The sequence below is a fragment of the Dermacentor variabilis genome, chromosome 1 (genome assembly GCF_050947875.1).
Source record: "Dermacentor variabilis isolate Ectoservices chromosome 1, ASM5094787v1, whole genome shotgun sequence".
Taxonomy (NCBI): Eukaryota; Metazoa; Arthropoda; class Arachnida; order Ixodida; family Ixodidae; genus Dermacentor; species Dermacentor variabilis.
The window spans coordinates 31221437-31233768 of NC_134568.1; the positions used below are offsets into that span (position 1 = coordinate 31221437).

A 12332-nucleotide genomic window follows, 5' to 3' on the forward strand; every position below is an offset into this window, starting at 1 on the left:
GTGACCCACCGCACTACCTTCTCCGCAATACTCAGCCACCCATCCCATGTGAAAACGCCGGCGCATGCTCGGTTTTCTATTCCAGTATACTGGCAAATCTCTTCCCAGGTCATCGCATACCACATTCACCGCTTACGCTGCCAACCCTATGCGATAGGTACTTCACCTACCTGTTCATGGCACATGGTGCGTAGTGACGTTGAAAGTGCACTACATACTGTTAATAAGCAATAACTCAAACACGGTTCCCTGCTGCAGGCCATGCATAGTGAGAGTTATGTTTCGCTTTAGTAGCATCGTAGGCATCAATGTCGTCTTCCAGCTCGATTTCATTTTGGTTTACCATCGCGGTATCTCTCATTATGAAAACAACAACGTGCCTCTCTGGTCACTCGGGTCCTACCACCTCGACTCTTGTCTGTCGGAATTTGCCAAGTAGGCAGGAAGTCAAAGCTTATCGCCAAAATGCTCCACTTGTAGAAGCTGCTGACCCAGGCCGAATTCAAGGAGCAGAAACACGAGCTTGCGGAAGCCGCCATAACAATGCGCTTCTCAGGCCACTCTAGCCCCACCAGCTCAGCGTGCATCAGCAGCTCATGCTGTAACGATTTGCGCAACTCTTTGCATTGCATAGATTTCAACTACAGTTGAGTCTGTCAAATTTTTAGTGACTTGAGATCGTACATTTTCCCAGTTTGTATGTTCTTTCCCACATTTTTTTTTTTCCCACACGTATGAATAAGATTCTCGAATAACAATTATCATGTGGCAATAACAAAACTTACGTGCTACAGACCAGAGTGTCAAACTGAAGCTTTTTTTGTTCTGGTTCAGCAAAATCTGTTCATCTCTGGTTAAACTCCGGAGCAAAAATTAATGGCTCAGGCTGGTTTGAACTGGTTTGTGTTCGTCTGTGTAACGTAAGAGTATTTACAGCAAACAGCATAATTTTTTTGTGTGGAGAAACTAGACGTGCTCCTGAGCTGTATGGAAACACTAAAAAAAGGTTACATGTGGTTTTCTGCATGCTGCAAGCAGTTAAAAAAACTAAATCACTGTGTGCAAGCACACCTAAGAGGCACCATGTCATTTCTACCATAGAGTTTTATACAATAATTACTTAGAGGGAATTCTGGTGCTAGTGTGTACAAGAGCTGCAATGGGAGCTGTTGAGTTAGCGTGGGAATTATGGGAAGTGTGTAACATGAATTTGCCTAACTTCATCCTTATGGCTTCAGACAGCTTTGTGGCTTTTTAAACTCTTCATTTTCAACACTGTACTGCATAATAAATATTTGGATAAACATTATTAAAATTGTTTGACTGCAGGATTCAAACACAGAACCTCTAACACAGGAGCCAGATATTGAGACCATTACGCCACAGACGCATGCATTGATAAGCGATATGAAATGCCTTTGTGAATTTATCGCTGGCAGGCCAGTGCCTTGAGACGCTTGGCGCATTTCGGTTTGGCCACCTCAACAAGCTCAAGCGTTGCAAATAGTAGCGGTTGTGTGTGTTCGCTGCGTCTTCTGCACTTTGAAGAGTATAGATTGCTTAAATTTACTACAATGAAGGCATATAAAGCGTAATAAACAAGGCCACAAGAACACCTGAATCCACAAGCTTGAAGATCAGACAAATCCATGTACTTCCCATCATTCCCATGGTGGCTCAATGATTGCAGCACCAGATTTCCCCCTAGTATATTGTAGGAAGCTATGATTTCTACCATAGTTACTTCAGTTTGCATATCAGTGTGATCAAAAAAGACCATCTAGCTAGGAAGTGCTTCTTTATTTCAGCAATCCCATACGTCTTCCACCATGGGAGAGCTCTTCGATGGTTGCCCGTTTCAAACGATCGCCAGTGTGTTACTAACAATCTTGGATTGTAGTGCGAAGTGACACAGACAGAGACTACAAGCAGACAGGACGAGCACACCGTACCAAACTTGCCCAACTTTCTATCCTTTTGTGTTACTAACAAGCCTGCCTCCCAATAACCTGCATTGAAAACCGCAATAGCAATTTTGCCAGATCTAAGATGACGACAAGTCTGCATGCATTTACAAATGAGTTAGCATGGTTGAGCTACAAGTGTAGGCAATGCATAGATGAAAAGCTCTAGAAGGTGGCCAACCTGAGCCAAAAACCATTTTTAATGCGAAGCATTCTTCTCTCAGTCATGCCAGATTTGAGGGTCTATCTTGGTGCCTCACCATTTTCGTGGGTCAATGAGCAGACAGGTGCTGCCATCTGCAGTCAAGGAAGGGAAGTAGCTGAGGCTTCAGTTGGCAGCTGCAAACATGGGGGTCAATTAAAACTCTTGCTTGGGCTAGTTGGTTCATGCTTGAAGTAGTAAAGGTAAGGCGCAGAAGACCAGGACTCAAGAAGAAAAACACAAACGACAGGACTGGTGCCTGGGGGTCAATGGAGGAGAACCAGCCAAGCACATTGAGTGCAAGATCATTGCCCACATGTGACGTGTTCTGAAAGTGTCTCGTTGTTCGAGACATGCGTTTGGCCGCTATTGTATTACCTGGAGCAAGAGATGCGAATGAGCATCGCTAGCTGAGGTTTCGGTTGGCATCGGTTAGGCGGAAGATGAAGGAGAACCAGCCAAGCGTGTTCAGTGTGAGTTCATCACGCACATGCAACAATGCTCCTTTCATCCACCAAGCACACGTGTCTTCAGCCACTAGGGCGCCACCAACTTAACGAGCATCGACATCTCAAGGTGGCACAATTCGCACAATGCTTCTCATTACGTAAATGTCAACTACAGTTAAGACTGCCTTTTTTTTTTTCAGTCTCATTCTGAAGTGAAAAAAAATGTTTTTTTTAAGTACTAACTATCTGATTCAGTTCCAGCTCATGCAACTTTTTTTTTTTTTACATTCTCCATTCATTTTCGATTTGGTACCATGCTCCATACTGTTCCAAACTGAGAATTTATCTGCTCCAAGCTTCTCCAAAATTACTTTGGGCTATTCCATTCTTGTTATTAACTTTTTGATATTTGGTTTCCAAGAACTATGCAACAGATCCTGAAAATAAATATTTCAAAAAAAATTAAGAGTTTGCAAATAATCAAATACTAACAGGCCTAAGATGTGGTTAGATTTTTAAATTTAAAAAATTTTTACAAGGAGTTCTTAAGCCCACAAACTTCCCGATGTTCACATGTGTCCATGTCAAAAGTCATGAAAGTCACCCCACTAGGTGATGTTTGCATGAATCACATGAGAGTTCTCATCCTTTTGTCATAAAAACTTGCACGGCACACCTCGCCAAGTGTTTCTGCTACCCATGGCACACGAATGTGGTGCAATGCGTCAAGTGGTCCTCGTGATAAAAGCCCATATGTGCACATGGCACAATGTATTTATTGGCTTGTCGTCCTCAACGGCTGTTTTATTCCATTCTTGTGCCAAGGCAGAAATCGAAAGTGGGCAGAGCACATGTACGTTTTGCAGGAAAAAATGCACTATGCTAGTTGGTAAGTCATGTGTTCATTATGTTACATCTTCTACAGCATGGGTTCTCAAAGTGGGTTCCGTAGAACCCAGGGGTTCCGCAGGCCCCTCCTCAGTGTCCTGCGAGCCACTGATAAATTTTCCCTGGTTCTGCACTTACCAAGTGGCTAAAACGGCGAACCATGTGCATTTTTTGCCGTTTGCAGATAGGTGCCACTGGTGTGCACGCTGAAGTATACGTTGGAGGATAAAAGGTGCCCTGGACCACTTTTTATAGAAATGGAGAAATGTATTTGAAGTGAAAATAGGATATTTCAGAAATACTTTGCCGCTAAAAGTACTGTAGTGCGTTCGGCAGAAGCGGAGTTATTGGCAATCAAGCATGGCATCCACTGTGCTCCCGTTCCTTCTTAAATGCCTTGCACTGTGAAGGCTACGGCGCAGCGGGGCATGCCCACAACGCCCCGCCTTCTAGATGCCACCATGGTGCGCAGTTCAAATTTAATTTGGGTATTAACATAGACGCCAGGACTTCCTCCTTTAGTGCCTACGACGCGCTAAACAGAAGCCAAACGCGGTTGTCCTGAGCGAGCCGCAGTGGGCTTAGCCAGTGGCCTTGTGGTGACACCCCGCGGCAGCCGCAATAACTATGCCATTTCGCTGAACACAACTTAATCTCAGCTATCGGGTAATAGCAGCCGCCTAAGGGAATTATGAAGTAGTGTGTCCGACGACAAAATAGTGCGTCCAGAAGAGAGTGAGGACAGGTACTTCTATTGAAAAGAGAGCGTTTGAGAAAAAGGTGACTGCACAATTCACTTGCAAGCTCCATGCACCACGTACAACAGCAAAATTTGGCTGAGATGTTCACAGCAGTGTGTGCTACCTGAGGGCTATGTTATTTCACCAAGCCTGAGGGGTGGTTCAGGGCCCCTTTAAAAATTAAATGCACCGAGCAGCACAAGCCAGCTGGTTCTAGTACAGTAGCTCGGCGAGCGCGGAGCATTGCAAATGCGCGACGCAGAAGAGCAAAAACGGCGTTAGTGTCCAACCGAAACGAAGCAGCGAAGTCCGCATAGTCTTCAGCAGAAATCTTACATGATACGCGACTGACAGCAACGCCGGAATGCTTCGAGTCTGATTGTGCCCTAAAGCCTTTATTCTTGCGTTTATTGCCGCGTATAAAACCGTGTTGGCGGCTGGCCGCGTGCCTTCATAACTGTGTAGTTGCCATCCATGATTGCGTTGATGAACCACCGTTGTTTCGTCCGGAGCGGTTGCAGCAAATAGTAGTTTCATTGCGACTCGGTGCACGCGTCGGCCGCATGCCTTAAAAACTGCATAGTCACCATCATCCATGATTGCGTCGTAACGACTGTGGTTTCATACGCATTTGTTACAAGAAATGGTAGTTTCATTTTGACAAGGCGTGTGTGTCGGCCGCTTGCATTCAGAACCGTAAGGTCGCCGTCCATGATTGCATCGATAGCAGCCACAATTCTGTCCACTGTGGTTGCGGCAAACAGTAGTTTCGCTTTGACTCGGTACAAAGCTGTCGAAGATGAAAAGCACCAGCTATATCGCGATGGACGGACAATTTGTTGGCAACCAGCTCACTGGCAAAAAAAGAAAAATTATCGAGATGTGAGCGCCATATTGAAAACCGTGCCTCAGATGATAACGCGCGCCGCGGCCGCGTTGTGAAGGAAGCCGTAAGGCCTTTGTCGCTGCGATCGCTAATCAATTGCGAGATGACGAGAACTGCAGCTTCTACACTGCTCTTGTACAAAATAGAAAAAGCATTTGCCGATTCATTCAGTAAATAAAAGCGTATTGATGTAGTAAGTGTTGTTTATTGCTTTCTTGATACCCTAGATCATTCAACATTTGGTCCAGTCGGACATTTCTTTTTTTTTTTTCGGTCCCATAAAATCCGAATTAATTATGTTTTACTGTACTCAGAGTAGAGTCGGCACTAATTCTAAGACCTCTTGTGATGAAATGTTACAAGTGTTCTTGTGTGATAAGCTCTGAAAACTGTCATTCTTTCCCAGCATGCCTTGGTTGTAACGCTGTCTTGTCTTGGCTCATAATGATTGCACCCAGTTTGGACCATGCTGGTTGCATATCGCCGTCAAAGTAGCCTGCCCAATGCCACCATTGGCCCCAAACATGTTGTGCACTAACGCATAGCCTCACTATTAGAGGTGGAGATGGGGGTGGGGTCCTTGGTGCTTCACGGAGCTTAGCAGGTTTCCTTGGGACCAACATGATTGAGAACCCCTGTTCTACAACATTCATTTTGGTATGCATTTTGTAAACCTGTTGCTATTGTGCCACATCATGCAAGTAAAATCATGGAGAAACAAAAGTTTTGACGTTACCATTTGGAGTTTTCAACACTGCTTCTAGCAACTTCCTGCTGCATAAGCTTTATGCTCTACATAGTATCTGTAGGGTACAGTAAGAGAGTGATATCTGTACATTTTTTTTTATTTAATCTTCTGATTGAGCCGTAGCTTACCTAGTCATGTCATCTTGTATGTTATTTTTCTTTTGCTGCTATAGGTTATTCTAGCTTTGTGTTGTAAATTGCAGTTAGTTGGTCATCCTAAGTATCCCACAGTGCTGCGAAGGTGTAGTGAGGGACCTGCATATGGCCACTTGTCTGTGCAGGGCGCTTGAACCACAACGACGTCATCAACCAACTGGAGGCAGACACCATCCACATTGTCACTGGGTTGGGCCTTGAGTGCAGTGCCCGCTTCTTTGCCGGCTCCCATGCCCAGTATGCCTCCCTCTGCCTTTTGGTATGCTGTTACACCCAGCATGCTTTGGCAATCATTCCAGAATATAATAACATTTCTTTCTTTTTCTTGTATATTTACTCATGAATACTGCTATCTCGGAGAGATCATAACGGGTAGGTACATAGCAAATTCTACATAGAGTAAGGCACAACATACATGACATAAACACTGCCCGTAAAATTGAATTAATAACAGAATTTGTTAGACGCATTAAGGCACAACAAAACCATAAGTAACACTGCAGATTAAAAAAAAAAGACTACACTATGAGTGCTTTTCAAACGACAATAAATCTTGGGTAGAAACTTCATCAGAAAGGCTTTCCATTCCGTAATGGTTGTTGAAAAAAAAAAGTACCTAAAACAGTTTGTATTTCACGTAAATAAATATGTTACTATAGCATATCCTTCAGAGTAAGTGTTATTGTGTGGTGTATCGATGTTGTAATAGCCTTTGACCAACTGATGGAAGAACTTCGTTTTTTATCCTCAGCCGAGAAGAATATGTAGAATGTCATCACACTTGTGTGGTTACAACTAAAGTGTTCTTTTTAGGGTTAAATTTCACAATATTTCATTTTCATGACTTTGCTATTACAGTGAAATGTTGGAAAACGTAGGTGCATCTGCAAGGGTCAAAAGAAAGGTTATAGCATACAAATTTGGCATAAACTTTATTGATCTGCCTTTAAGAGGAATAGCATGAATAGTGTGTGTGCTCATACAGTCATATGCCAGCTTATCGGATAAAAGCAGTGCGCTTTCATTAAAATTAAGAATACATAACTTGAATGAAAGGAACGTTGTAGCACTCACCATTTTGTGTCTTTAAAGGGATGCAAAAGAAAAACGTGGAAGGGGCCCTGAACCACTTTTTATTGAAGTGGATAAATGCATTTTAAGTTAAAATAGGCTAATTTCAGAAATACACGTACTCTGCTGCAAGAAGTACTTCAATGCGTTCAGCAGAAGCGGAGTTAATGCCTTGCACTGTGAAGGCTACGGCGGAGTAGGGCATGCCTGCAACACTCCGTCCACTAGACTTCACCGTAGCACACAGTTCAAATTTGATTTTGGATGTTAACATAGACACTATACTTTCTATTTTAGCGCCTACAACATGGCAAACGTAAGCCAAATGCAGTTGTCCTCAGTGAGCTGCAGTGTGCTTAGCCAGTGGACTCGTTGTGGCACCCCACGGCAGCCGCAGTATCTACGCTACATAGCAGACCATAGCTACATGCAGCTGCAGCGCGTATGCACAGCGTTTGCTTTACGTATGACAGGGCTTGAGCGCATGCTCGCACTCATATGCACCAGTCTGACTGTGCTACATGGTGCAGACCAGCTTTGTCCTTCCCCAGCTTGACCGACGGATAGTAACCATATCCAGGCAGCCGAGTGTGAGCAGACAATAGTCGACTTCTTCCAGAAGTACATAATTATTATTGAAATTTGAAAGCATATTTTTGTTTACTTCAGCCTGTTTATTAAACTTCATCAGTAAATGTACACAGTAACAGTAACAAGAAGTGCTCTGATCTAAACGCCCTTCTTGATTGGCATCAGCTATTGGCCAATAGCAGCCGCACATGGGAATATGCTATATTATGAAATAAAGCATCCGGAAAAGGGTGAGGAGCAGGTTTCTGTTGAAAAGAGAGTGTTTGAGAGAAAGAGTCACATGCCAAACTTCTTCCTTGACCTCTATTTTGGCTTTAACCCAACAAATGACATTTGCTGTCTGTCATTCAATGTTGGCTGAAGACATCTAGCTAAATACTCGGTACTCAAAACCAAAACTTACAAAGAAAATAAATTTTCTTGGTTTGTTCGTTGCCTATAAGCAACACTTATCCATAAAGCGTAAGTTGTAAACTCGACTCGTAAAGAGTCATAAAGAGCCGCCTTTGTTATGAAGGCCATTAGAGATGGAAAGTACACTTCTGGAATACCAGAAATGTCAGTCCTGCCATGATTGGTATCTTGTTAAGCCAGTAAAGTTGCAATAATGAAAAACAGATTTTAAGTTTCTCTGCTAGCTCCTTATTGCATCATGAGAGCTGGACAGTCTCTGCTTGAGACTAGTTGATATTTTATCAATAAACAAGAATTACATTGCATTCTGAAGGAACCAGATACAACACAGAGAGGTTTGATAACTTTTTCATAACTAAAGTGACCTTAACAAAAACGAGGAGGAGCGGCAACATGGCCGGCAACTTATCAAAACAAAAATATCACTCTTTCTACTTCACTTGATAGCCTAATTAGCACACACTTGTGCAGGTGGAGTCTGAATTATAGAACAGCACGCTGTAAGGTGGCTAAAATTTCAGTCATCCTTATACATTATTTCTATGGGGCCAGAGGCAGTGCAGCAAAGCTGTCCAAGTAACTGAGTACATCCCAATATCGATGTCCAAACGGTCGGTTGGCAACTGACACAAAGGTGCAGCAGCATGCACAGAGCCAGGAGATTCAGCAGGTCAGTGGTGTTGGTAGAGTGTGGTGCGAGGCAGCAGCAGCAGTACAGTGGGTGTGTGGCATGTTGCATGGCCGTCGACTTGACAGCACAAGCTGGTTTGGTGCATTGCCAGGTAGCCAACAGCTTGTGGGAGTTGAGTGTCACAGTGGCGAAAGCACTCATCGCAGCACCTCATGATGGCTGTAGTAGACTAGGCTATGCAGCCAGCCATTGCCACCTTGGAGGCTACGCGCAGCAGACACAACTACACACAGTGCAAAGATGAAATGATTTTTCTTTCTTTTTGAGATAGCAGACATATACAGTCTAACCTTGATATATCGAATAGCGCACTGATCGCAAACTAGTTCGATATAGCCACAATTTTATACATAAAATCATGTAAAAAACGCATCAAAAACTTCTTCAAATCAATCAACAAACCAAGGGCGCGATCGGGAATTGTTGTTTGGAGTGTGCATTCGGTTACACCGCATGCAATTTGCCAAGGCAACGCTGACTTCGTCTGCCAGGAGCATGCAGTCAATTACGCCGTACGCAATTAGCATAGGCCGCGCCGACTTCATCAGCCGCGCGAAGTCGGTACGGTCTAGGCCGATCACGCGCTCCAAATAACGATCCCCGGCGCAGTAAACTCAAAGCTTCACACAAAGTATTTATTTATTTAGTTGGACGTACTGAAGTAGTGTAGCCTGCTTCTTATTGGCAGCCGCGTGCTTAAACATGGAGTCCTCAACATAGTCTAATCGATCCACACGCAGTAGGCCGGTGCCCTTTATTGCGCCGCAGTAGCGCAGTAGAAGGGCCAAAGCAATTACAGCCGCAGTTGAAATCGGGAGCGGGACAACATCGCCGCTTGCAGGATCAACCTCGGCAGCGTCTTTGTTTGGCCACTACTTCTGCTGCAGTCTCCACGACCACCAATCGAAATATTTTGAAACACTATCAGTAACAAAGTATTAAGTGGTGTCTGCCAAGGAGTCTATGAGTGAGCCATGTGAGCGTGCGCTGTCGTGCATCTTTGAGGATGAAAACTGCTAGTTGTCGTGAGGCGTGGCAGGCGTAGAGTGCGGCACCAAGGAGGAGTCAGTGTGGCAAATGCAATGCGTCGTTGATGTTGTCGAACCAGCCAAGCCGCCACGTTTGTACGCCGCTACGTTCAAATAGCGCCCTCGGCGCGATCGATGTGTGCAGCTATAGTGCGCAGCAGTCGGGAACGCCCATCATGCCACCGCTAATTTTGAGGGTGTTGCGGAAAAGCTCACCACCTGTCCGCAGAGCGCACATGGTCTGGGATGGTAGAGTTCAATATATCCATTTTACGTCCAACCCCGTTCAAAATAAAAAATACATGCAATTTTCCTGGTGATATAGAAAGCGTTTGATATACACAATAATTCAATATATCCGTGTTTGATATATTGAGGTTTGACTGTATAAGTTTCATTTATTTAACTCAAAATTATCAGTTCAGACTCAGCTGGGTCACTCCCATTCAGACTGATCAAAATTCTACTCAGCTGGCTCACTCGCATTAAGACTCAACAAAATTCTACTCAGCCGGGCTCACTCAAACTCAATCTTATCAAAATTCTGCTCAGCCGGGCTCACTTGGATTCAGACTCACCAGAATTCTACTCAGCAGGGCTCATTCGGACTTAGACTGGCCAAAATTCTACTCAGCCAGGCCCACTCAAACTTAGACTCACAGATTGGTCCAAGTCTGAGTAAGTTGACTGATGAGCGAGTTTGCCAACCTTTGGTCAAAAGCACCCACATTGTGCCCCATGAATAATTCCTACAACTCAAAGAGTGGTGTACTTTGCTTGGCTAAACACCAAACATGCGTTGAATCATGGCACGTCAAGTAAAAAATCATTTTGCGTGCCATTTGCAGCCACGATTACAGCTCACTGAGAAGGGGAAGGCATTCATTAGCGACCACAGTGTTATGGTTACAATAAGTTATGCAGCTGAACTCGTCCCTCCTCAAAAACAGTCTTTTCTGCTCTCCGTGTTTGTCTAATTTATAAAGTTTTAGTAACACGTTGACCAAACAACCTAATTGGGAGCGCCACCAGAAATTTGGCCACTTTTCGTCACTTTTCGGCCATGAAACACAACTGGCATGGTCGACTTTAGAAGTGCAAGCGCCTCTGCCGAAGTTGATGGTGTTACATCCACATACCCTTCGTCTATCCCTATTCTTGCACAAAACATAACTCATGAGTCGTAACAATCTGCTAGTAGGGTACGCCGATTGAAGTATAGTTATTCAAACAATCATGCAAACTACTGAGCACCCTTGTCGCCTTATATGTTTATACCGTTTTGGGCCAAACTGGTAGCCATTATTTTTTTCGATTCAGGTTCGATTCAGGTTCATGCATGTTCCAAAAATATTGGTTCAGGCTTGGGTTCAGTTCCACCCAAAATTGCAGTTCCGGCACAGCTCTCAGTTCAGGTTTAGGTTCAGTTCAACACACTGCTTTCAAGCATGTGTAGCATTTGCTGTTCTTTCATAAAATTTGCAAGCATTTTAGATTATGTTCATGTCTTCTTTTTATTTATTTTAAAACTATTTCTCTTTCTTGATTCAGCATCTCTTCTTCAGGGCAGAACAATAGGTGCTTCAGCAGTTTAAAGGAACAATATATCATAACTCATGACAGTGGAACATGAATTTCCACCTGCAGAGCAAAACATTGCATTTCAAACTAGACTAGTCTTAAAGCATGAATGTTTCTAAATTTGCCTAGCTGTATTCTGCATCATTTGTATAGTTTTGCAGTTGCCTGTTTTAAGTAGTTCTGGTTGAAGTCGCCTTTCACCTGTTTTTATTGTAGATAGACCGTGAGAAATATTTCCAAGGAGTGCAGTGGGTGCACGACTTGCTGAATGGCATACAGTTTGAGCCGGACCGGATCCAAGTTGTGGCTAACAAGATGGTCAAGGATGTGGTCAAGAAGAAGCGCTCAGGAATAAAGATCACCGGAACGCTCATACGGATACTCTCCTTTCGGCCAGAAAGTAATCATACCGCTGGCAGCATGCTCCGCCAGCAGACCTTCCTGTACGACTTGCTGCGGCAGCTGAAGGTGGATCCAACCAAGGTGAGGATCCCTTCAGTATTTTTGTACCCTGCCTTGGCTAAAAAACCGTGGCTTCATTATTCAGGGATTGTTGAGTTTAACCAATTGTTTTCATCAAATCTTTGTGTGCCCTTATTGCTGGCAGGTGATAAAAAAACTGATGGAGGTGAAGGAGTTCCTGACACGACCTGAGAACTTGACTGTGCACCTGGCTGCAAATATTGAAAAGTTGTCACTGCACGGTAATCTGCATACACCTTGGATAACCTGCATAACCAGACAGCCAAGGCCTCCAGCCCCTATGAAAAGGTACAGCACATGTTGTTATATTGAAGCTCGCAAGTCTTTTCCTGAAATGGTGTATGTGCAGCCCTTTAGGTCATACCAAAAGGGTGAAAGTTTGTCAACCATGTAGGCAGTGAAAATTTCCTCATGAGTAGTGCATGCTTATTCAGGGCTCAG

The 12332-nt window shown here is 43.9% G+C and overlaps 1 protein-coding gene across 1 annotated transcript in view; it reads left to right on the forward strand.

Annotated features, from left to right (window-relative positions):
• The window catches only part of LOC142576220 (uncharacterized protein C05D11.1-like), a 128997-nt gene that overhangs the window by 89615 nt on the left and 27050 nt on the right, over positions 1-12332 (forward strand). The window contains exons 15-17 of the mRNA XM_075686243.1: positions 6158-6291; positions 11625-11891; positions 12016-12179. Of these exons, the coding sequence (XP_075542358.1) occupies positions 6158-6291; positions 11625-11891; positions 12016-12179 (565 nt within the window). The remainder of the gene's footprint in view (positions 1-6157; positions 6292-11624; positions 11892-12015; positions 12180-12332) is intronic.